The 27,268-nt window shown below is 38.7% G+C and overlaps 2 protein-coding genes across 10 annotated transcripts in view; one reads left to right on the top strand and one right to left on the bottom strand.

Moving 5' to 3' along the window:
- The window catches only part of LOC139456206 (ADP-ribose pyrophosphatase, mitochondrial-like), a 78,064-nt gene extending 67,239 nt beyond the window's left edge, over window positions 1-10,825 (top strand). For all 9 annotated transcript variants that reach the window (XM_071237760.1, XM_071237762.1, XM_071237761.1 and 6 more), the window contains 2 exons: window positions 1,043-1,160; window positions 1,917-10,825. In XM_071237760.1, the coding sequence (XP_071093861.1) occupies window positions 1,043-1,160; window positions 1,917-2,029 (231 nt within the window). In that variant the 3' untranslated portion in view covers window positions 2,030-10,825. The remainder of the gene's footprint in view (window positions 1-1,042; window positions 1,161-1,916) is intronic.
- A 13,170-nt stretch (window positions 10,826-23,995) lies between these two features.
- LOC139456208 (TRPL translocation defect protein 14-like) overlaps window positions 23,996-27,268 on the bottom strand; it is a 30,830-nt gene continuing 27,557 nt past the window's right edge. Inside the window, exons 10-12 of the mRNA XM_071237770.1 lie at window positions 26,453-26,544; window positions 25,631-25,746; window positions 23,996-24,625 (exon numbers count right to left, since the gene is read on the bottom strand). Coding sequence (XP_071093871.1) covers window positions 24,439-24,625; window positions 25,631-25,746; window positions 26,453-26,544 — 395 coding nt within the window. The 3' untranslated portion in view covers window positions 23,996-24,438. The remainder of the gene's footprint in view (window positions 24,626-25,630; window positions 25,747-26,452; window positions 26,545-27,268) is intronic.

Here is a 27,268-nt window from a genome sequence, read left to right as displayed (position 1 = left end):
AGCATATATTGTTTATTGTTAAGCAAGTTTATCTCTGCAACCGTTGTAATATGCGGCTTCCAGCTGACTTGTCTCGCATCAAAACGCGGGCTGTGTACTCGCGGGCAGACGACCACGGAGTATGCTGATTAATGAGTGATTTCGGTAATTCGTTGCAAATTAGCTGTGTTGGAGTCGGAGACTGTTGGATTAACAGGTCTAAATAGCACTGATTTAATCGGTTCTCATCATTAGTGTCGGATAAAGCTGATTGTCTGATTAACGAGTGTCAGATTAACGAGACTTGTCTGTATACATCTTTTGGTGTTAATGCCATGACCTTCAATATCGATGGGATGTACAAATTATCCACAACCATGGAACAGTGTGACTCGATTTGTTTGCATTCAGAACTTCCTGATATTTTTATTTTTGAGATACATAAATCAGATATGCTTGTCTGAATGCTCTGCTCACTCGTCCAGAGAATATATTGAATTCTCAATCATGATTGGCTGATTAGAAAGTTGACCTGCCGTGACCTCCTATTGATGTGACCTCATATCTTCACAGAGAGTTATTGTATCGGAGTAGAAGATCTGATTTAAATAAGACTGTCTTGACATGATGTTGCTGGAATATTGTTCAAACTCATTGAGTAGGGGTAGGGTTGTCAAATAGTTACTTTCGATGTTCATCAAGCAAAAAGTCCTGTGTTTGAATCCAAGGTTGGAACCTGATTCTTGTGATGACAAGGTGACACGGGTGGCCCAGTCATCTAAGGCCCCACGATTCTCTGTGCAGAGTTGCGTCCCTTGGGAAAGCCACAAAACCTATGATTGTGGGTTCGATCCAGTTTCGCCCCGATTATGTTTTGTCAGTACCATACCCGTGCTCGTGGGTTTCACCGAAGTGGCAAACGTCTGAGATCTGCATGACTTCAGGCTTTCCTCCCACATTAAGCTGACACGCCGCGATATAACTGTAATACTGTTAAAAGCGACGTTAAACACACACTCACTTGTGATGACAGCATATATCAGCTATTTCCTCTACGTTACAGATTTACCGAGGTTACGTTGATGATCCTCGGAACACAGACAATTCATGGATGGAGACAATAGCAGTGAATTTACATGACGAAAGAGGAGAAAATGTTGCAAGATTTAAACTCAATGCAGGTGAGACGCCTGTCTTGATAGGTGTCCAGTCTAGCTCCATCAAGTCGATCGTCTTTGTGTGTGTAGAAAAGCCATTTCCTTGAAGTAGGTTTGTCAGCAGTAGTCTCGAGTTACTTCCCTTCCTCTCAGTTATTATTTTGTTTCATATGACCAAAGTGCATGATAGATTAACTATAGTCAGGGAAAAGAATTGTGTTCTTAACTTCTTTTGAGTAGTATGTATGGCCTAAAAGATCATAGTAAGAGGATTAAGAAGGTTTTAGGAACGCCTGGACCCTGTTCCGCAAAGCTATCTTAGCACTAAGACGATCGTAGCTCACAAACTTTAATATAGATTTTGCCACAATCATACTTTTAAGACAATCGTAGCTCCGATACTACAATATAGACTTTCCACAATCTTAGGGCTAAGACGATCGTAGTTCCCATACTTTAACATAGACTTTCCACAATCTTAGCGCAAAGACGATCATAGCTCCCATACTTCAACATAGATTTTCCACAATCTTAGCACTAAGACGACCGTAGCTCCCATACTTTAACATAGACTTTCCCAAATCTTTGTGCTAAGACGATCGTAGCTCCCATACTCTAACATAGACTTTCCAAAATTTTAGCACTAAGACGACCGTAGCTCCCATACTTTAACATAGACTTTCCACAATCGTACCGCTTAGATCGCTTTGTGGATGGGACCCAGAAACTGTCTGAAAGTTTGGATGTCAATGTTATAATGTGATGCTGTTGATGTTGCAGGTGATGATGCTGTAGGAGTTCAGTGGATGGATGTGGATCACTCGTTACAGCTGTATGCCAGCCATAGGGACTTCATACAGAAAACTGCTGAGAAACTGCAAGCCAGCTGGTGAAAGACGCATCAATATCAACACCTTACTGATATCAACGTCCCTCCTCACACAGACTCATTCTAGCTAGGTCCTACCTAGAAGCCGTTGGCTTGAAATGGACGATCCAATGACTCATTAGCACCTTACAGTGTTCGAAACTAGGGCTGAAAGTCAAGGGGTCCTTGTCATAACCCTAAACTTCAAAATTAAAAATTAAGAGGTCACTGGATTCAAATTCTGTAGCAGGAGACCACAAGGACCCCAGGACCCCTGATTTTTGAACACTGGTTTAGTCCTAGGACTAAGAATCATATCCTTCTGCACAAATCTGACTGCATTCCAATCTCATTAAAATCAGATCTTAGTTCTCGCTAAACAAAGATCTTAGGACATCCCATTAGGGGTCACGTCAGAACGACAATTCATCCGACCAATCAGAGCGTCGCTTTCCAGATCATGAAAGTGACAGTCGGAATGTGTTTTTTAATCATGCAGCCTCGAAAACGCTAAAACGAGGTATTCTGAAGGATAGTGACGGGCTATATTTGTCAAAATATGTTTCAAAGTGTAGTCGCCAATTTGAAATTAGTGCTGTAAAGCACAAGAAAGCTGCCTTCTGATTGGCTAATGTCGACTTCTTGTCAGTAATTCCATTGGTCGGTCAGAGTTTGCGAAAGGTCGGTCCGACGTGACCCGTAATGCGATGTCCTCAGATCTTTGTTTCTAATCTGAACTAATCTAATCTGATCTGATTTTAATGAGATTGACTGCATTCCCGTGTTAGTTTGGATACAAGTCAGTGACATCATAACATAATTATCACAGAGAATAGTCTAATGTCCTACCCAAGTGTGTTGGATTGGTTAGGATTTGATTTTATAACTGCATCTGCATTGTTTATTGTTAGCATATGTAAAACATTTCCAGTAAAGATCAGTTGTCTTTCCATAGCAGTTCTGGGCCTTGTTACACCAATATCTTAGCGCTAAGGTGATCGTAAGTCTATGCTGATGCACAGGCATTACAATCGTCTTGGTGAGAAGATCACTTTGTAGAATGAGGTCCTTGTCTTGCAACAAAACTGATCCAGATATTAACAATAGTTAGGATTTCTTGTGAGGGCTTCAAAGTTAATGGATTTGACACTTTGTGCTTTTTAAGACAAAAGGAAACGGTTTGCCTGTGTTTAACCAATCTACCGGAAAAGGTGAGATCTGGTTCTTGTTGATTTCTGTTTTTGTAACGAAAATACAGGCGTACTAGCTAACCAAATATGAAACGTGTAGAGCAATACTGCTTCAAAGATAGCCTCACCGATTATGTTATTGTACCAGGCCCCGGTCCAAATTTTTGGAACGGGGTCTTGGAAGCAATAAAAAAGTGATTCATGGCATTAGCTCTGTCGGTGCTCTTTGTCAAAAATGATTCTGAGTTAAAGGTGCTCGTTGACAAAAATCATTCTTACTTGATAGAAATACCTAATGGTATCATATATGGATATTGTTAATGTTTGTAGGCACGACTCCAAGTCCCTCGTAATTTGAAACACTGTAGAGGAAAATGGTTTTAAACGAACAAGCAATGTCATAAGTGCTCTCCGCAGTGCAAAGATGCCCAGGAACATACCCTCCATTGCAGTTACTGATATTCTCAGTAGAAAATACTGCTGTGAACTTTGAGAAATCGGTGTACATCATGATTGGTAGGATGTATAAATGAAAGAGGGAGGAATGTTTAGTGTTTAAATTAAACACCCTTTCTGTAGAAAAAGTTCACAAGAAATTTTGTAAATAAAATATTTAAAGCTATTAGGTGAATATTATCCTGCATCGGTGATATTTCCTTATACGGAAGCTAAATAAAACAGTTTCACGATTTCAGTCACCGGAAGTATGTTCTCTCTCCATGTTTGTCTCGACATACATGGTTGTAATGACAAATTTCAAATTTCAAATTTCAAATAAAATCTAAGTTTGCAGTTCCACTACAGGTGTCTATGGTACAGGTGGAGCTTGTTGATCATGATGAAAACCACACCTCCTTGGCCTAGAGAGGTCTCAGGGTATATCTGGCGGTAGAGTACTGCCCTAATTTGTTATGTCCGATATTAAAGACATTGAGACATCAAAATTTAATAGATTCTCATCTTACATTAAACCTTCATCAGTAGCCACTAGTTCCGTGGAGAGTCTTGTCAGCTTTTGCTTTAAGCTGAATCAAACTGCATATTTGTATAAACCAAAGCTGTCTCTTTATATATTTCATTAAGACAAAAGTCAATGTCCTTTGTTGAAATCTGACATCAGATACCTGTGGCAAGAAAATTGCAAAAACATGTTCACAGACGTTTGGGGCATGGGATTATGTATGGAGACTAGATATTTTTTCCTACAGCTGCAATACCAGATACTGTTTTAGTTAAAACTATGAGCTTAAATAAAAAAATTAAAACACCTTACAACAATGTAATTTTTATGGCAGGCGATTTTTTATATTTTTTTCAACAGGCTGAAGCAAAATTATGGTTTTCAAGCATTATCTGGGACAATTTATGTTTTTAGATAAAAGCCCAGGATATCAAGTAGTCAGTTTCTAATACAGTTTCTCCTTTGTTGATGGTTGTTGTTTGTGCCTTAGATTCGCCTGGATGATTTGTTTATGCTCTGAAGGTCCTCGACTTCCATATTGACAGAATGATATTAGTTCGTATGCACCGACACTGGTGCTCCAAGTTTATACGACAGCTTCAGACCTGTTATATCCCAGTTTAATACGATGTATAATGTCCCATGTTTGTTATAACAGTTCTACACTGACATGTCCAATAGCTGTCGATTAGTGATAGTAACTTGAATCATTGTTCAGATGTTGCTGATAATTCCTCTCCGTCCGATCGAGTACATGTAGTGTTGTATCAGCGTGTGCCTGTATCCTAGCCTTGTCACAGATAGGGATAGTTTATAATTTACTTTGTTAAAGCTCAGCGGCGTTAAGAGCTAAGGCATTCACGATGTGTGTCACCTGCTTTGGGCTATTTTCAACAAGTATTCTACGTATTCGACGTACTAAGCGTCCAGGGCGCTCTCAAAATTAGAAATAGGGGGCTCTTATTAGAATATTTTTTTGGAGTTGAAAGATAAATTTTGTGGTTTATGCTGACAGCCTGGAATGTTTATGTACGACAGATATATTTTTCCAGAATTTAATTGCCTGTAATTTAAGGTGCATATAACACACGAGTGCGTATCTTACCGTATAAATAAGTCTTGTGTACATAGATTAATCGGAAGAGGTGCTAATTGAGATTGTTCATTAACCAATATATTAGCAAATATGGCCAAGGGCGCTTATTAGGGCGGGACGCTTATTACATCGAATACGGTAATTTTGTTTTAATGTGTTTTGAAATCACTATCGATGACAGTGTTTGAAGAGGGATCCTTGACATGACTATGGTGTAAAAGTTAAGGTTTAGGATCCCTTTATTCAAGTGCCATCAAAAACCTCAAAGGCCATGACCCCCTTATTTTCAAACCAGTGAAAAATACGGAATTATGTTAGTTTGTTTGTTTGTTGTTAAACGCCGCACTCAGCAATATTCCAGCAGTATGATGGCGGTCTGTAAATAATCGAGTCTGGACCAAACAACCCAGTGATTGACATCATGAACATCAATCCACGCATTTGGGATATGATGACATGCATCAACCAAGTCATTGAGCCTGACCACCTAATCCGGTTAGTCGCCTTTTACGACAAGCATAGTCGCCTTCTACAGCAAGCATTGGTTGCTGAAGACCTATTCTTCCCCGGATGCTCACGGGTCGGAATTATGTTTGTAAGGAGGGGATATTGTTATGTTCTGCTTAAATTGTTTTTAATGTAATTAATTTCACGTCCCTGTGTATGTAATTCTTGATTACAAATGTAGGAAGCGTAGGGTTACTGAATGTCAGTGTTATGTGTCAAGTGTCCTGAACCATGTCAAATAGGTGTTTGTCTGATTTGCACTTGGTTCATTGTCATTGTGTCATTGTGTCATTGTGTCATTGTGTCACTATTGTTAGTATGCACACCTCGGTGTATGTAAAGTGCTAGTTTCTGTCGCTGAATGAGAAATGTTATATGGCACATGCTTTCTGCATTCTAGGAACCATATTTAGGAGGATGACCTGCTTTCAGAGCTGTATGCCACTAGGATACTCAGTGTGAATATCTGTCGGTCTTCCTACGCATGTGGGTCTATACCTGAAACTCCAGGGGGGATTCCAGAAGACAGTAGATCCCTAGGGCTGTCCCACCAGGGGACATAGTGCTATGACTAATTGAAGCCCATGTTTACAGTGTTAGGATGCTAGGGTCAATAGGAGATGAGTGAGTGAGTGAGTTCATGTTTAATGTTTCATGGGCAATGCTTCAGCCATACGGTGACTCCCTGTGGTTGGTTGGTTGGTTTGTTGTTTAACGCCGCACTCTGCAATATTCCAGCTGTATGACGCGGTTTGTAAATAATCGAATCTGGACCAGACAATCCAGGGATTAACATCATGAGCATCTATCCACGCAATTGGGATCGATGACACGCATCAACCAATTCAGCGAGCTTGACCACTTGATCCCGTTAGTCGCCTTGACTCCCTGTGGAGTGCATCCAAGGGGTAACAGAGGTCAATATCCATCACGGGACCACCAGGAGAGACAAGTCAAGTTGGTCTGTCAGTACCCCATGGTTTTTGTACAAGGGGACTGTTATTGGCATAGATAGTTTAACATCCCTGCTCAGCATGAGGCCACCAGGGGAGACAACTCAAGTTTCCGATCCTTGGCCCATCAGAATCATATCCAGACTGTTTTACAAAGTAGTCAGTGTCTAAGAGCTGCATCGCTTTGGCCTTTCTTCCACTTGACATACTGTTCAGTGCAGCTTTATACTGATCTAACTCACTCCCTTTTCTCAAAGTTACAGATGTAATTTTCCAACTGCCCTCGCCTACATTGTTCTACTGCCTAGCGCCCCGATTATGTTTCTAGGTTTGTCAGCACCATACCCGTGCTCATGGGTTTCACTGAAGTGGTAAACGTCTGAGACCTGCAACACTTCGGGCTTTCCTCACACATTAAACTGACACGCCGTGATATAACTGGAATACTGTTAAAAGCGGCGTTAAACCAAACTCACTCAATCACTCTACTGACTATAGGCTGAGCCTTGGAGACAGAACTGTTGTGTCTCTCGTGTGACAGTAATCTGCCCTGAGATCTCCTGTTGGATTTACAGGGAGACATTGAAGTAATACTTAACTCCCTTTAGCTATGACAATCTCCCTCAAAGAAGAGAAGTATCTGTTTTGTGTTAGTTGCCAAGTCGGAATCGAGGCTCACTCTCATCTCGTCTCAATCGAATTGTTCCAACAATGGACAGAAGACACCCTTGTATTATATAACACTAATAATCTCCTAGGATGGGTACCCTGTTCTTCCAAATCCAATATTAGTCATCAGTGTTTGAAATAAAAAGAATTGCCAGGCTACATCAGGACCCACAGACTTTAGACGTTGCAGGCCCAGATCAACTCGTCATCCCTCATTTAAAAAACTGCAGCTTATTGTGACAAATAAATCAACACATATGTTTACTGCGGGCCATTAGGACCCATACAAATTTAAAACTACTTCCCCGACACAAGATCTACCAACCACAGGCCTATGGGCAGGAGCTTATTTTGAACACTGTTATCAGAGAAGTTGCTTTCCGGATGAGTTTTGTAATGGCCTGTCTCTCTTGGCATAAACTTTGTTGATCTAGATCATTGTTAACCTGGACAAAGAGTAGTACTTGGAACAGCCAGGTTTCACTATAACTCCACCATTAGACGATATCCATGATTATGGTGTATTGTTTATGCTTTGGCCCAGCTTACAACGGAGTGTTGTTTGAAATGTGCTGTTACTGTAGATATTTTATTTATCGTTTTTGTATATTATGAGCTTTAAGTACCTGTTGTATTGTGAACGGAAAGCTTTTTTACTTACTTATCTGAAATGCAAGTCACATGATCCTAGAAAGTGACAGGAGAAGTAACGGTATATCATGGGGATGTATTGTCATGTAGAACAATGCAAGTCCAATCCAAGTTCGATACAAATACCTACCAGGGCCCTCTTCCACAAGGGATCTCAGTGCTACAACTGTCAGTGATGAAGTGTGTGACTCTGATCGTCTTCAGCTAAGATCGAATTGTGGAACACGGCCCTGGGTAGAATCCCCAAGTACTTTCTCCTACTTAAAGTTAGATTGCACAAACCACACACTTAATCAAAGCTTAGTTTGACGGGACATTTATTGAGAATAATACTGCATCATTAAATGGCGATGACAAGATCCTTTAGTACAGGGTAGTATGTTATGTTCTGGAATATAGAACAGTCTTAGTTGCAATGGATGTAACAGGCAAGGCAGCAATGTTACACTTCAAGATACAGTGCACAATACTCTTCACTCTGTAGTGGTACGTATCTTTTCGTAATTTGTTTTAGATAAATGTACATGGGTACATTATAAGAGCTGTTTTATTTTTTACTGTCTGATCCTGCATTGGCCCTGTCTAATACCAAAATCAAGATGTCCGAAAGTGATATTGTGATACATATTTATTGACTCTTTAGCTTGTCAGTTGAACACAGATTTCTTTAACTTTCTTTATCGTATTTGCCACATTAAGCACCCTGCTACACCCCCAAAATACTGACTAACTTCTGGAACAGTCTAAGTACCAGTACTTAATGAGTGCCCCTACTAAGACTGAAAATTTTCATGACATCCATTTTTTCTTGTGTAAATTACAGAATTTGTCCTGAACATAGCAACGCAGAACGGGTATATTATTGCCTTGTAGCTATTATCAAAAATGTTTTAGTTTAATTACGTTTCTGCATTACCGCTTGATCTCTGAACACAAATATAAATTGTTGTCTTTAGTTTTAACAAGCACCCCTTTTGTCAATTTTCTAGCACACAGGGTGTTTATTACAGCAAATACGGTACATCAAAATGAGACTGTTCACCCACTTTCACTCCAAGTCGCCTTTTTAGGTACATACTGTATTATGAACATAGTTTTGGCGATACATTTGGGATTTTGGCTGGTTGGTTGGTTGGTTGTTGTTAAACGCCGCACTCAGCAATATTCCAACTATATGACGGCGGTCTGTAAATAATCGAGTCTGGACCAGACAATATGCGGCGGTCTGTATATCCAGTGATTGACATCATGAGCATCAGGATACAATGACACGCATCAACCAAGTCAGGGAGTCTGACCAGCATAGTCACCCTTTATGGCAAGCATGGGTTCCTGAAGACCTATTCTACCCCGGAATCTTCACGGGTCGATTTTGGCATGTGGTTTCTGCAATAGTCACATGTTAATTCGGTTATATCAAAACTAGAAAACATTCACATTTTTTTTTTGCTTCAAAATAGTATATTGTGACTCAGATATTGTAAACATTGTATCATGATGCCGATACTATGCTGACCATGGTGTGTCATTTCCAACTTTTGTCTGCAGAAGCTCTACCAAATGGCTGTTTCCATGCAGAATTTCTGCTGCTTTAAGATTACCATAAATGTCATTATGGTCTTAATATTAACATTAAGGACCACTCGATTCTTTCATATTTCTACAGTTAATCTGCCATGGCTATAGTTAGTCTATAGTGATGGCATGCCAGATTAACTATATCAATATGAAAGAATCGGATAGTCCTTGACTTCATTTGAGGAGTATACTATTTTTAATTTTTACTGCAAATGGCTGTATTAGTCTTTCATTTTCTTGTGAATGTAAGGAAGCATGTATTGTTACTAGGTATTCAGCATTGACATAAGGAGCAATGCCCTCATTAGAAACATCCTCATATTAGGTGATAATGAACTTTACCAGTGAAATCATTATTTTAAGAATGTCTACGTTTAGAAAATCAATTTGCTGTTTCCTATATCAAGAATTTGAAAATCATTCAATGCCAGGCCAATATTTTGTTATTTTCAAATAAAAAAATGTCAACGAAAAATCTGAAATAAATGTTGAAACAAAAATTAAAATAAGTAAGTTATAAATAAGCATAGTTTGTTTTTGTTTTGCAATCTGTAGGGTGGGTTTATCTGTAAAAGTAAAAAGTTGCTTGTATCAAAAGTACTTTTTTCTTCAATAGTGTTCGCTGCGAATAGCTGCAAAATTGCTGATGCAGCGTTAAGCAATATTCACTCACTCACTCTTCAAAAGTGTACTGTATAGGGAAACAGTTATTTACACCTGCTCCTAATAATAATATTGCTTTTTAATGTAACTTAGTTCACTGACAAACACATCTGTTTGTTGACAATCTTTCAGATTAAGAAGAAAACGAAGAAACCTTGCTTTCTAACACTGAGTTCTATTTACCTATGATTGTTATATTAATATACTATCAAAGAAAACGTCATAGAACCTTGTTTTCTAACACTGGGTTCTATTTACCTATGATTGTTACATTAATTTACGATCTAAAAAAACCTCATGGAACTTTTTTTACACTGGGTTTTAACACCTTATCCTGACTTCAATATACTGTCCAATAAAAACCCTAAGAATCCTTCATTTAAGACCACATGCCTATGACGGGTAAAGTGTATTGACTTCTTGGACTGGGAGAACTGCCTGTCTACCATTGTTAGTTACTTGTTACTTGTATTGACTGTTCCTTCACCTGTGATGTCTTCTAACTCTTTGTCTTAGTTTCCTAATGTTAACTGTAGGCTATATGATAATAAACATGGTCTTCATACTCTCAGAGTTTGTTTTGCGTGTGCGTGCATTTCTGGTTGGTTGGGTAGTTTCTTCATGCTCAGCAATATTCCAGCCATATTATGGCGGCCTGTAAATATTTGAGTCTGGACCAGATAATCTGGTGATTGATATCAAGAACACCAATCCATGCCGCTGAGCCTATAAATAAAATAGACCAGACAATCAAGTGATGGATATTATATGCAACGATCCCTGTTGTCAGAATACGTTGACAAGGCATAAACCACGTCACCAAGCCTGTCTAGACCTGACAATCAAGTGATTGATATTATATGCAATGATCTATGTTGTCAGGGTACACTGACAAACCATGTCACCAAGTCTGACCACCAGATCCATTCAATCGCTTCTTACAGCCTGCATACGAACTAGGGACCTGTTATAACCCAGATTCCCTACAGGTTCCCAATCTAATCGCCTCGTACGACCAGCAATGGGACGACTATACTTGTCGTAAGAGGCGACTAACGGGATCGGCTGGTCAGACTCCCTGACTTGTTGATGCGTGTCATTGTATCCTGATGCTCATGATGTCAATCACTGGATATACAGACCACCACATATAGCTGGAATATTGCTGAGTGTGGCGTTAAACAACAAACAAACAAACCAGCAATGGGGTGGGTGCTGGGGACACATTCTAATCCGACCCTTGAAGATCCGGGGAAGAATAGGTCTTCAGCAACCCATGCTTGCCGTAAAAGGCGACTAACGGGATTGGGTGGTCAGACTCGCTGACTTGGTTGATGCATGTCATCGTACCTCAACTGTGTGGATCGATGCTCATGACATCAATCACTGGATTGTCTGGTCCAGACTCGATTATTTACAGACCGCCGTCATATAGCTGGAATATTGCTGCTGAGTGTGACAAAACAACAAAACATTTTATTCCAGATCTCTACAGGATTGTGACAACAAAGACCAATACACAGTAAATAAGTTTATTCCATCCTCACATGATCTAGGAAGAATGTCAGATATAAATTTAAATCACTCAACTGCAAATGCTTGAAAAACATATCTGCACTGACTGTATAAGCTGGTGAAAGGCAATTCTATAATTGTTTCATTAACAGGATAACAAGAATGTAAAAAAGTATTGTATCAACTGCCGATGAAATAAATATGACAACGGGATAACACTTGTTGGAGTAATTACATAAGATTAAAGAGGATGTAAACTGAAGTGCTATGTTTCAAATGCCCAAGTAAAAAATAATATGAACTAATGAGAGTTTTTCTTTGAGCATTAAGCTTAGCACCAGAAATCCAGACTTAAATATGCAATATTAACCAGTCGTAAGGCCACAACAAATAAGTTTTTATTTGTCCCCAAGTGAAGTTACAGCTTGATTAAAATTGATAACTTTCTGAAGACTAAAAGATTTTTTTCTGTTTTTGTTGAGTGTAAATATTCCATCCACTGATAGAGGGAGTATGACTTAATGCCACTTCTAGCAATAGTCCAGCAATATAATAATGGCGGACACCAGAAAAGAGGCTTTGTATATTGTACCGATATGGGGAATTGAACTGAGATGTTTGGTACAAGCCAACGCCTTAACCATTATCCACCATCGTCCACTGATACAACATTAATGACTAGATATAAGATACTAGTTACCTGTTCTAAAAAAAGAGCTACAATAATTAGGGAAAAAAATGAAATCTGAAGAACTTTATATTTTCTTGTGGCCTAACATTAAATTTCATTAATCTTGAAAGATACCTTTCCGTTACAACCACAAACACAAGGCTAAGGGGGTTTCATACATTCTCTGAAAAAAATATTCATGAAAAATGTCTTTCTTTGGGGAAATCCTGGTCTCAATCCTGGTCCAATCCTGGTCTCATTATTGATCGACCAAAGCATACCAGGATTGTAGTGTCTACTTGCTTCCTTCAACTACTTGAGGTGAGGTGAAATGGGGTTTAACGCTGCGTCCAAGATTATTGCACTTATATAGCGACGTGCATGTACGTGTGTGTGTTTGTGTGGCTGCTTGTACTAGTCCGGACTGATGCCGATTTATAGTGCTAGCTCACTGAGATACCATGCCGCAGTTTAACATGAATACCCCACTCAGACATAGTATACTGACTCCGAGCCGACCAGTCCTTGTTTTAGCCCCTTAATGCCGAGCGCCAGACAGAGTAACAAGAAGTACCATCTTTTAACATCTTTTGGTATGACGCGGTCGGGGATCGAACCCCGGACCTTCCGCTCTCCGGGCGGACGCTCTACCACTAGACCACGGAGGCGGTGTCAAATACTTGAACACAGCAAGTCAAAGTCATTGTTGTGTAATGCTTGTTTAGTAAATCCAGAACCAGTTGGGCACTGGGCTGCCATTACTGTCCCTCATACAGTAGAACAAGGTCATAACAACCATGGATAGAACTAGGGCTGGGACGAGTCCAAATTTACTTCCCGGGTACCCACCTCCCTATTACCCGACCCTACCCGGGTACCCACCCCCCTATTACCCGACCCTACCCGGGTACCCACTGTAGGTCTCGGGAGATGTATCAAAATGTCCGATTGGGAACATTTTTAGCATAGCACTGGCAAAACGTATGTAGATGCATGTATTAAACAATCTGGTCATTCATACACTGAAGTTGAATTAAGTTATATCTTTATTCAACCATATGAAAAATCAGAAGGAATGGGTGCACAGTCAGACAGAAATGCGAACATTAGTGACTTGTAGTGTTACCATAGACTTCTAGAAAAGTTTTGTCATTAAACAATATATCACGTGACTAACCACGGGTCCGGGTAGTCCTGTGGGTACCCGGGTCCTACTTAGTACCCACCCAACCCGGGTCCCCGAGTTACCCGTCCCAGCCCTAGATAGAACAGACAGGTTGCTTGCACTAGTCCAGACAAATGCCAATTTGGAGTGGTTGCCCACTGAGAAACCATGCTGCAGTTTAACATGGATACCCTACTCAGACACAGTATACGATTCCAAGCCGATCAGTCCTTCTTTTATACCATACCAAGTGCCAGGCAGGGTACCAACAAATACCATTTAAACATCTTTTGGTCTGACAAGGATTGATCCACTAACCTTCCCCTTTTCGCGGTGTCAACAAAACTGTAAAATACTCAAGTACCAAATACATCCACAAAATGCATGGTATCTATATATCTTTTGCCTACCAGATCGCTAAATATGTGCATAAATAGAAAAATCCAAAATGGCTGACAAGGTTTCACGAGTAACAAACTGCGGTTATAACTAACAAATTTCATCTTGTGGGTTCCTTGTATCCAAATTTTACTCTGTAAGAAAGTACAGAACATAAAACTCACCAAGCTCTTGAATAAAGTCAAATGAAAGTAAGAATGCAGTATACAGGACACCTTCCTCCATTTTGTAAGGGATGTGCACAAGCTCATTCCTCCGTAATGGTTTCAAAGTTTTCAGAAGCTAAAATAACATGAGGTTTAGGGGGCTTTGGGGTCTTGAACTAAATGCTCTCAGAATAAATGTAATGTTTAATTACCAAAGTAGATACAAAATACATGTTCGCTGAAAAACGGATGTCACTGATGAGGTTGTCGCTCGCCATTATGGAACTTCTATTTCGAGTACCTTTTCAATGTTGATGTCCAATTTTCGACATTTTTGCATCACTTGATATTCAATTTCAAGGTTTAATCATATTACACCATACAAAAGCAAGCGGGATCATTTGTTCTCATTTTGACCTTTATCGCCCTTTTTTTACAAAAAGTGACGCTGTCGCATGCGGCTTTAGTATAGGGTAGCATCAAACAAACATGGCGGATAGGTGTCCAGTACAATGCATGTGTACCAAAAGTAATATAGAATTATCCTTGTTCATTCCAAAAGCCACACCTAGAAGTTACCTAGCTGTAACCTGTAGAAAAGACGCTGAATATCAAAAGATCGTCCCTTATTTTGAACAATATTGCTTCACTTTCCACTGAAATGCAACAATAAATTCCTGTGTATCCAGACAAGGCGAGTTAGTGAGATTGGTTTAACACTGGTTTGAACAGTATTCCAGTGAGTTATATCACGGTGTGTTAGCTTAATGTGGGAGGAAAGCCTGAAGTGATGCAGGTCTCAGATGTTTACCACTTTGGTGAAACACACGAGCATAGGTATGGTGCTGACAAACCTTGAAACAATTGAGGCAAACAGGGATTCAAACCCACAATCACAGGTTCCTGGCATGCCCAAGGGAGGCAACTCTTCAATCAAACAAGGGACAGCATAGTAGACCTCTATAATTTTGCATACATTCATGGGACTCCCATGTAAAAAGTGTCTTCTTCGGAGAGAAGGATAATGGTTTCAAAAAATGAGACACAACTTTTGTTAATAGAAATGAGAAGAGGATCATGTTCACAGAAAAATGAAAAAATTCACAGAAAAAAATTATATACACCTGTATTAAGACAGCAATGTACAATTCATGTATTCATACACAAGCAAAATGCACTCTTATACAAAAGACATGAAAACATGCAAAGGAAAATACAGCATGAACCAACAGGTGTAAACTCCACATGGACTTGTCCATTAATGGGGGGTGTTGGCAAGTGAGAGAGAACATCTGGTTTTAAGGCCTGTATATTCTGTTGACCCCCTAAATACTTATAACATTTTTGCATGCCGCCCTCCCTCTAACAAATGACCAGTCCCTAAATAATGTTGAAATGATTAAAAAAAATGTTTGGATTTTTGTTTTTACTACCAACCACCCCCTGCAATAAATGACCAGGCCCTAGTATTCTAGCAGTAGCATACACAATAATGAACAATAATCACTGTAATATACTGGGGCAAGAGGGACTTCACAACATGTTTTTAGTGTATGTCATTTTGCAATGAACACTGACGTAATTAACTATACTACTCAACTTTTGATAAGGATTATCAGATATGTCATTCTATTTAAATATACACTGGACATATTATGAGAATCAGTTTGGTGTATCATGGAAAGATATAAATATCCCTTTCAAAAGTGGAGTAGTGTATATTGTTGGGGGTCATTACAAAACAAAGCTGCCTTAGCTACAAATATTGTGAAGCTTTCTTACCTTCTTAGCGCTACAACCATTGTGAAGATATCCTACTTTCTTAGCTACAAACAGTTGTAAACCCTATCTTAGTGTTATAACGGTTGTAAACCCTATCTTAGTGTTATAACAGTTGTAAACACTATCTTAGTGTTATAACGGTTGTAAACCCTATCTTAGTGTTATAACGGTTGTAACCCTATCTTAGTGTTATAACGGTTGTAAACCCTATCTTAGTGTTATAACGGTTGTAAACCCTATCTTAGTGTTATAACGGTTGTAAACACTATCTTAGTGTTATAACGGTTGTAAACCCTATCTTAGTGTTATAACGGTTGTAAACCCTATCTTAGTGTTATAACAGTTGCAAACACTATCATAGCATTACAATCATGATTATGAAGTTATCACAGTGATAAAACCGTTGTTAAAGTTATCTCAGCACTACAACAATTGTAAAGACTATCTTCGCACCACATTTGTTATGAAGCTATTTTAGTGAGACAACCGTCGTAAATCTATCTTAGCGATACAAAAGTTGTTAAGACTATCTTAGCGATACAATCAATATGAAGCTATTTTAGTGAGACAACCGTCGTAAATTTACCTTAGGGACACAAAAGTTGTAAAGACTATCTTAGCGATACAATCAATATGAAGCTATTTTAGTGAGACAACCGTCGTAAATCTATCTTAGCGATACAAAAGTTGTAAAGACTATCTTAGTGATACAATCAATATGAAGCTATTTAAGTGAGACAACCGTCGTAAATCTATCTTAGCGATACAAAAGTTGTAAAGACTATCTTAGCGATACAATCAATAAGAAGCTATTTTAGTGAGACAACCATCGTAAATTTATCTTAGCGACACAAAAGTTGAAATACTATCTTAGCGATACAATCATAATGAAGCTATTTTAGTGAGACAACAGTCGCAAATCTATCTTAGCGATACAAAAGTTGTAAAGACTATCTTAGCGATACAATCAATATGAAGCTATTTTAGTGAGACAACCGTCGTAAATCTATCTTAGCGATACAAAAGTTGTAAAGACTATCTTAGTGATACAATCAATATGAAGCTATTTAAGTGAGACAACCGTCGTAAATCTATCTTAGCGATACAAAAGTTGTAAAGACTATCTTAGCGATACAATCAATAAGAAGCTATTTTAGTGAGACAACCGTCGTAAATCTATCTTAGCGACACAAAAGTTGAAATACTATCTTAGCGATACAATCATAATGAATCTATTTTAGTGAGACAACAGTCGCAAATCTATCTTAGCGATACAAAAGTTGTAAAGACTATCTTAGCGATACAATCAATATGAAGCTATTTTAGTGAGACAACCGTCGTAAATCTATCTTAGCGATACAAAAGTTGTAAAGACTATCTTAGTGATACAATCAATATGAAGCTATTTAAGTGAGACAACCGTCGTAAATTTATCTTAGCGATACAAAAGTTGTAAAGACTATCTTAGCGATACAATCAATATGAAGCTATTTTAGTGAGACAACCGTCGTAAATTTATCTTAGCGACACAAAAGTTGAAATACTATCTTAGCGATACAATCATAATGAAGCTATTTTAGTGAGACAACAGTCGCAAATCTATCTTAGCGATACAAAAGTTGTAAAGACTATCTTAGCGATACAATCAATATGAAGCTATTTTAGTGAGACAACCGTCGTAAATCTATCTTAGCGATACAAAAGTTGTAAAGACTATCTTAGTGATACAATCAATATGAAGCTATTTAAGTGTGACAACTGTCGTAAATCTATCTTAGCGATACAATCATTATGAAGCTATTTTAGTGATACAACCGTTGTAAAACTATCTCAGCATTTCATTAGTCATAACTGTGTCTTAGCATTCCAAATTACTAAGGTCATGGTGCTCACACAGCTTTGTGGAAACAGGAGGTCTAGTAGAATGAGATTCATTATGGCAAATACTGGAATACAACCGAGATGTAACAACGTGTAACAGTCAACTGAAGGTGCTTAATCATTCAGTGATATGAAGCTACTAGATAGGAACACTTTCACCAGGTCCAAAATAAAGCATGCTCCAAGTACAGGGGAGTAAGTGAGTGAGTGAAAGAGTGAGTTGGGTTTAACGCCTCTTTTAACAGTATTCCAGTTATATCGCGGCATGTCAACGTAATGTGGGAGGAAAGCCCGATGTGATGCAGGTCTGATGTTTATCACTTCGGTGAAACCCACAAGCACCTAGAAACATAACCAGGGCGAACCGGGATTTGAACCCACAATCACAGGTTTCTGGCGTGCCCAAGGAATGCAACTCTGCACAGCGAATCGCGGCGCCTTGGACGACTGGGCCACCCGTGCCCCCTCCAAGGGAAGGATATGACAATACCTCACACTAAATAACCTACACAATCCAGGTTCGTCAGGTTCAAACATGGACTAAACACCAATATGAATCTTGTTAATTATCACCGTATTTGTTGGTTTTGAAATGATCCTTTTTCCGATGCCTTTTATGTTCAGACAATATGACAAGATTTTTTTTATTTCTTAACAATGTATGAAGGGCTCTAGTCCAATTTAAATGTAAAAAAACAGCAAATAGTCACTGTAGCTCACCTGATACATTCAGTGACCCAAATGTTATATGGAGTATGTTTCTTGTTTAATGCCGCACTCAGCAATATTCCAAATTACTCATCAAGAAATGAAGAAAAATCATAAAACTTATAATACACTGAACATAATAAATGCCCTCAGAAATAAATGTACAGTGAAGTTCTTTTCAGAGAAATAAAGTGAAACATAGCTGACACTTTTCTGGTGACACAGTTCCTGCACATTTGGATTCTCAAGCATGACAAAGATCAAGCTGGTTTGATACAATGAGTGAGTGAGTGAATTTGGTTTAACGCCGCTTTTAGCAATATTCCAGCAATATCACGGTGGGGGACACCAGAAATGGGCTTCACACATTGTACCCATGTCGGGATTCGAACCTGGGTCTTCGGGGTGACGAGCGACCGCTTTAACCACCAGGCTACCCGACCGCCCCTAGATTGATAAAAAACCTATCCAGAATATATAACTCTTATACAGAGTCTACAAGGCAAGCGGTGCCACATCGATTGCAGTCTAGATCTTCTCCAAGGCACAGACACTATTAGTGTGAAATATTTCTAATTTTCGTAATATTAACCAATCAGGCAGCAATCAGAGTAATAGTTGGACCAATTGGCTTCACTCATCATTCATATACTACTCAAAAGAAGTTAAGGACCACTTTACTTCATCTATTATGGGGCATCAGATGACCGATTAACTTGGGTAATATGAAAGAACTGGGTGGTCCTTAACTTCTTTTGAATAGTATAATAAATGTGCTTACATTACATGGCACAAAAAGCTTCACATTAAGCTATATAACAATCAGCTGAACAAAACAAAGCAAAACGCTACATACGATAAATATACAAAGGGAGGTAATCAGTTACAGTGAAGCTGCCTATACGTGATATGCAAATCATGAAAACGTTCGGGGCTACAAAAGGTACTCAGGTATAAAATATCTGATCCACTGACGTCCATAATCAAAACATGCATGTTTTATCTGACTCGACACAAACTAAGGTAACATTTGAAAAAAATACTTTCCTGAGAACCTCAGAATTACATTTTAAATTATGACTATGGTCAGCGGTTTGGGCAATGGAGGTCTGTCATTACATCGCTAACACACAAACACATTAAAGTTCACCGACCTTGACCTTTGTTCACTTATTACATTTAAATGGTATAGACATTGCAATCGAAAGATACAGACTTGTTCAAGGAGAACAGCATTAGAAAACACTCCCATAATACTGTGAATGCCGTATTCACCTATAAAACTTCACACAGGGAGGGGGTGATTATTAAAACCATGCACGATAAGTTGTTGCCTCCGCCTCATGGAATAAAACCTAAAACCCGTGTACCCCTCGTGATCCTGTTCAACAAATTTTTTAATATGACATTGCAAAAAGAATTAAAATTTTTTTGTTCGATTGCGGTGAACTTGTGCTGTCACGTGACTTTCATTGACTCGTAAAAAGCGTGTGGCTTTTTGCTTCGAAACAGGGTATAGGGATTTATTCTGCCTCTCAGAAATCCACGTGCAGCCTGTCTTGCTTGTGGCGGGGTATAAGGGGTTTATTCTCCCTTGGAGAAGTTTATTTCCCTCCAAGGCGGGCCACATAGTACTTTATCAAGATCACGTTAACCAATCCGATCTCATCATTCTGACATGGAGTTATGATAAAATAGCTTGTGATGAGGAGCAAACAGTTAACATGTTAATGAAAACAATAGCAACGTTAATAACGGTAACTGTATTTCCATTAGGGTAAGCATAGGTTCGGGTTTGGTTGGTTTGTTGTTTAATGCCGAACTCAGCAATATGACGGTGGTCTGTAAATACTCGAGTCTTGACCAGACAATCCAGTTATTGACATCATGAGCATCGATCCACGCAATAGGATCGATGACATGCATCAACCAAGTCAGCGAGCCTGATCACTTGTACGACAAGCATAGTCACCTTTTAGGGCAAGCATGGGTTGCTGAAGACCCCATAGGTTCTGTATGACAATACTGCATTGGTTCTGTATAGTCTATAAAAGTAAGAAAAATCTCAGATTAATGTAACTGCAACCAAGTGCTAGATCGTTACAACTATAACAATAGGTGTTGACTCTAGCACTCACAGGAAGGAAGTGAGGTTTCCCGCCATTACGCACATCATAGCTTGGGTTGCTATAGTGCTATTCGGGAACAACTAATTGTGTGATTGACAGTGAAGAGGATGTCTGGTGAAAATCTGAAAATTTAGTTAGTGTGACTGAAGCAAAAATACAGGATTTATGGCAAAGATGCAATAGAGGTAGAGGATTTGCAAGAATCATGTGTTACAGACAAGGACATAGAGGCTGCCATAGTCTTAGTACGGGTGCTTATAAAGCACTAGCAGACTGAACCTTAGAAGTTGGTTCAGGGGACTTTACTGAACTGGGCGCTAATCACGGCAAATACTGTACTAGTTTATTTCTCACAGATTAAGAACATTGAGATTCCCACACTATGTACAAATATTGTCTGGAAGCAGCGTCAGTTGTTAAAATTCCTTTACAGTTTACAGCCTTAAACTGGCAATGGTGAACCGAGGCTGTCAACATGTCAGACAGAAAAGAAATATTGGTGAATATAAAAGTAGAAATAGTTTTTATCCAGAGAGTCCTGAATAGAAAATGCTTTACAAACTTCATTTCAAACTGTATTAAAATATCCCCTTAAATCAGAAAAATATTCCATTTAAAATTATTTATGTACATGACAAGTATATGTTTAGTTTGGATCATTTATATACTCCTTTGTCCCACTAAGGGTAAAAAGACCCCCTAGCAATGGCTCATATAGAAAAAAGCAAAATATAATTGTGAAAATGTAATGTTTTTTCATGAATAAATGCATTGGGACAATAAGGATATAAGCTATACATGAACCAGGAGAAATTAAACAATATTAATTATTATTTTAATTTTTTCATAGAAAATAAATACATGTAAAAGTATGTGACAAATGAATACCGTATATCGCTGTCTCTGTTAATGCAAGTTTAGTAAATTAAAGTTAAGCAGAGTTAATCGGTAAGTTAAAAACAGAAGACCATCGTTTCACTGAGGATCAAACCCTTGGCCTATATTAATTCTATTCTACAGGTATCTTCGAGTCCCACCGTAGAGTTCAACACGATGGTGCCATGTACTGGAATTATTCATGCAATGAAGCATTGAAATAAAAACAAAGACATATTTTTATTAAAATATTGTAAGCTTGCTAATGTTTTTCACTCCGCTGAAAAAAACAAATGCAAAACGCAAGGTACGATAAATAAAGGGAGGTAATGAGTAACTTAAAGCTGCACTGTCAACAAAATGGCGCCATGCGCTATTGTTACAATGTCAAACATTTTTTATTGAAACATTGTATGCGCTGCTGGTGTCCATTGCTCCACACTGCTGCATGGACGGTATATAAAGAGAGAATCCACTCGAGTGAGTGTGAATGACGTCACAATGGTCTGCAAAGCATTGTGATGCAATTTCATTGCAGCGATATCTACAATGTAGATATCGCTTGATCTCACAAAAGCAATATCTCCTGTGGGAGCCAGTTTGGGATGATAAAGCAGCATTGATTTGGAAGTGTCTAAAGGGGTGGGGTGGGGGGGGGTATTAAATGCAACAAGGTCTTACAGACAGCAATATGCGGTAATCAATTTGTTTACGCCTAACGATAGTATTTCATGTCATGTTTCCAAATTCAGTAAATACAGTATCATGACCACATGACAGTAGATTTGTTTTTAAATCATTGGCATATTTAGGAATGTAACATTTTCTTAACACCTCACTTGCAATCTTTTTCTTCAAATTTAAGCCCATACATGAACAAAATACATTCGGTAACAAAACACACTCACATAAAAAATGATGCGACTTCAATCAACCAATCAAATTGATTGTCACAATCAACCTCTCAGCAAACACAGACTGAAATGATACACTAAAGTAACAATATATATGTATCACGTTATATATGTATCAGGATACTGTGTAAAACATGCACAAGTGCAACCTATCATTGAAAAATGCACCCTAAGGCTTTAAAAATACAAGAATTGGTTCTCAGGCAATGACTTTTGAAAATATAGTGCAGGCAGGCAGTGATTTTTTTTCTGCTTGTTCAAACTAGTATATACCTAAATAAACTTATGTACTGGGAATGGGAATCCTTACATAAAGAAGCATACAAACTCCTTTTGCTGCCATGACCATAACACGAGATGCGCAGTAAAGCAGTGTGCATGTAACGGGAAGTAACTGTGTGATATAATGGATTGCATTGTTTTAAATTACTAGGATTTTTTATTTTAAAAAAAAAATGGAAATAAGAACGAAACGTACGTCAGAATTTATGACGACGCCTCAGTGCCTCAGAACCAAGACTATTATTTTTTTTAGACTAATAATTTTGTCTACATGCACAAGTGCATGTCAATTTTTTTTGTCTCACTAAACCTTACTATTGTCAACACAATATGGATCTTTGCACATGCTATACCTTTAAAGTTTATTAACCATACTACACCATGTCACGTCACGTCACCTCACGTCACGTCATGTCATGTCACGTCATGTCATGTCACGTCATGTCATGTCACGTCATGTCATGCTTTCTTAGCCTTGAGGTCATCACACTGTGGGTACTCCAAGGTTAGGTACAGGTTCTGATTACTTTTCACGCCAATATGTCAGTAATTTATGTGCCCGTGGCATCAGATCGTCCTATGTTGTAACTTTGATAAATTCATGCTGCCAATTTGCAGCCTGGTTTGGTTTGGTGCAACAGGTTTTCATGTCAACAGGCACCCCGTGCAAGTTAGATCAAGTTCCTTAAATCAAGCCCTATTTTGTTCATCACTCTATGTCTGGGTTCATCCTCATCACCGACCTCAAAACTCTCGCACTTTTCAAAGTTAAAAATCTGTTTTCTGACCTTTTTTTTTAATAATCCCAAAACAACCCAATTAGTCACCTAAACTTCAACAGTTTAAGAGCTGGAAGTTTTCAACAAGGCCAGACGTTTTTTCAAATTTTTCAAGATGACTAAAAAAATTGAAATGTGTAACATATAAAAAAATTGAAAAGCAGTCTTCTTTATTCTGCCAACCAGAAAAAAGTAAAATGTTACTGTCACTCATTTGCTATCATTATCAATATAAATTATTTAAAATATAATGATTAAAACTTGTTTTATAATTAAAACTTCAAAACAACATATTATGAAGTATCTATAAAGGTCTTTAAAGGAAGGGAGGTAACTCTAAACGTGTTTCTTTCCCTACACTTCCTGACCCTATTTTTTCCCATACTTACTCATCATTTTGAGGAAATCACCAAAAATACAATTCAAGGAAATTACAAAAAATACTTGAATTTTTTTAATTCTTTTTTATCGATTTAACAAGCTGAATTTTTGGGCCAAAAATCTGCAAACCTAAAAAAATAAATACATTCTGGCCTATCAGTCACCGGAAACTTTAATTTATACAGATGTCAATTTACTTCCTACAGCAGAAATACTGTGGTCTATATCTCCTATCATCCGGTCTTCCTGTTTGTAACATCCACAGCAACATTTTCCCATAACAAACTGTGTTTTGGTCAGCGCGGCAATATGGTCTACATTCATTTATTGATCTAAACGGTTTCCTACCGCTCAAGATATCAAACCAATTTAAGAATGACATTAACACCAATTACTATGCTAAACAGGACTCCCAACAAGGGCATTACGCGTAAGATACTATTAATATCGCAGGTGCATTAATGTATCGTTTCAGCCTCACAGGTTTTCATTGCAAATTCTGGCCAATTTGACTACTTTTCACTTAACATATAAACCAATCACTCGTCTTCATCTTTAGACAAGTCCAATTCTTTTTTGTTCCTGGAGAACTCTTCCTTGAGTGACAGGTTGAACATGGAAAACATGGGGTCCTCCGTCACCTCTTTCTCTATTTTTAAAAACTTGGGTACGTCCAAGCGTCCTGCTGACGTTGTGTAGGTCTCGAGAAGGATCAACCCCTGGCATCTGCAACGAACACAATGTGCAGGTCAGGTGGGATTGGATTGGATTGGATTGGATTGTTGTTTAACGCTGCACTCAGCAATATTCCAGCTATATGACGGCGGTCTGTAAGTAATCGAGTCTGGACCAGACAATCCAGTGATTAATATATGAGAATCTATCCACGCAATGGGGATCGATGACATGCATCAACCAAGTCAGCGAGCCTGACCACCCGATCCCGTTAGTCGCCTTTTACAACAAGCATAGTCACCTTTTTACGGCAAGCATGGGTTGCTGAAGACCTATTCTACCCCGAAATCTTCACGGGTCTGGTGAGGTGGGCGGTTTGACATCACGTTCAACATTATTGCACTTGCATGGCAACATATATGGGATGCTGGATTAAGTAACAAAAGTTATACATTTTCTTAGAAGGATACCTGACCCTTGTTATTTTCCTGGGTCAACTTGCATAAAAGATCTTAGTGCTACGATGACCATATATCCCATACCCTAACATAGACTTACGATGATCGTATCACTATGATGACCATATATTCCATACCCTAACATAGACTTACGATGGTCGTAACGCTATGACAATATATCCCAAACCTAACATAGACTTACGATGGTCCTAACACTACGATGACCATATATCCCATACCCTAACATAGACTTACGATGATCGTAACGCAATGATGACCATATATCCCATACCCTAACACAGACTTACGATGGTAGCAGCGCTATGATGACCATATATTCCATACCCTAACATAGACTTACGATAGTCCTAACGCTACGATGACCATATATCCCATACCCTAACAAAGACTTACGATGGTCGTAATGGTATGATGGTCAAAACACTACGATGACCATATTTCCCATACTCTAACATAGACCTACGATAGCTACGATGACCATATTTCCCATACTCTAACATAGTCCTACGATAGCTATGATGACCATATAAGTAAGTTAAGTAAACCTGACTCCAACACAAATATCTCAAGTCCTTACTTTTCTGGGCATGGTTCGGTGTACTCGTCAAGCTGGAAGTACTGGTTCTGGTACAGGAAGCAGTGGCGTTTCTTGTACACTGTGGCATGCTTGTCATCACGCTGGGCCAGCAGAATCTGAAACACAACGGCACAATGGAGAGTTGAGTGAGTGAGGTGATGTTAATTTCCACTTTGAAAAGTATTTGAGTAATATCACAGCGTTTCAGCTTACTGTGGGAGGAAAGCCCGAAGTGAATCAGAGTGAGTGAGTATGGTTTTACGCCGCTTTTAGCAATATTCCAGCAATATCACGGCATGGGACACCAGAAATGGGCTTCACACATTGTACCCATGTCAGGACTGGGATTCTTTCTGGAACTTAGATATTTCTTCAGCAACAGCTGCCAAACCAGTTAGTCTCTAATTAAAACAATGAGCCTGAACATATTTTTAAGAAAATTACACCTTTTCAAGAATTTTCTGGGACAATTCTTCTGGAGATAAAATCACACTTCCTCCAATCCCTGAATACCAAACGGTTGGTCTCCTACCCATTCAAGTGGCCTGACTAGCCTAGTTAAACACCACTTTGAAAGTATTCCAGTTATACAGGGATTTATCCTGATTCAAAAATAATTGCTCTTGGCAGGTCAATTTGGAAAAGACTGTCATTTTATTCAAAATTTGATATTTTTAGGTTTTCATAAATTCTGAAGAATTGGGAAATTATTCATTCAAATTGGGAATATTTCTGTCATTTGTTGAAGATTTGGGGCCGAATGTAGGCCCCTGAGCAGGGGTAGATAAAACTCTGTTATATCACATGTGTTAGGAAACTGACATCGTAATCCTTGGCCGATATGGGCATCCTCAGCTCCACGCTCTGCTTGTTGATCTCCGGCCGACGGATCGTGTGAGTGTACGTCCAGTTAGCTGGGGACAGAGATATGCATAGGTGAGGCAAAGTCTGTTCAGACAGGAATAAAACAGGGATAAAACAAACTGTTCAGACAGGGATACTGTAGAACATGGATAAAACAAACTGTTTACACAGGGATACTGTAGAACAGGGATAAAACAAACTGTGCAGACAGGGATACTGTAGAACAGGGATAAAACAAACTGTTTAGACAGGGATACTGTAGAACAGGGATAAAACAAACTGTTTAGACAGGGATACTGTAGAACAGGGATAAAACAAACTGTTTAGACAGGGATACTGTAGAACAGGGATAAAACAAACTGTTTAGACAGGGATACTGTAGAACAGGGATAAAACAAACTGTTTAGACAGGGATACTGTACAACAAGGATAAAACAAACTGTTCAGACAGGGATACTGTAGAACAGGGATAAAACAAACTGTTCAGACAGGGATACTGTAGAACAGGGATAAAACAAACTGTTTACACAGGGATACTGTAGAACAGGGATAAAACAAACTGTTCAGACAGAGATACTGTAGAACAGGGATAAAACAAACTGTTTAGACAGGGATACTGTAGAACAGGGATAAAACAAACTGTTCAGACAGGGATACTGTAGAACAGGGATAAAACAAACTGTTCAGACAGGGATACTGTAGAACAGGGATAAAAAAAACTGTTCAGACAGGGATACTGTAGAACAGGGTTAAAACAAACTGTGCAGACAGGGA

Source organism: Haliotis cracherodii, unplaced genomic scaffold, assembly GCF_022045235.1.
Source record: "Haliotis cracherodii isolate W230 unplaced genomic scaffold, xgHalCrac1.p SCAF_11, whole genome shotgun sequence".
In the NCBI taxonomy this organism is placed as follows: domain Eukaryota; kingdom Metazoa; phylum Mollusca; class Gastropoda; order Lepetellida; family Haliotidae; genus Haliotis; species Haliotis cracherodii.
Note: the sequence above shows the minus strand (reverse complement) of the source record. Positions and strands in the feature narration are given on the sequence as shown.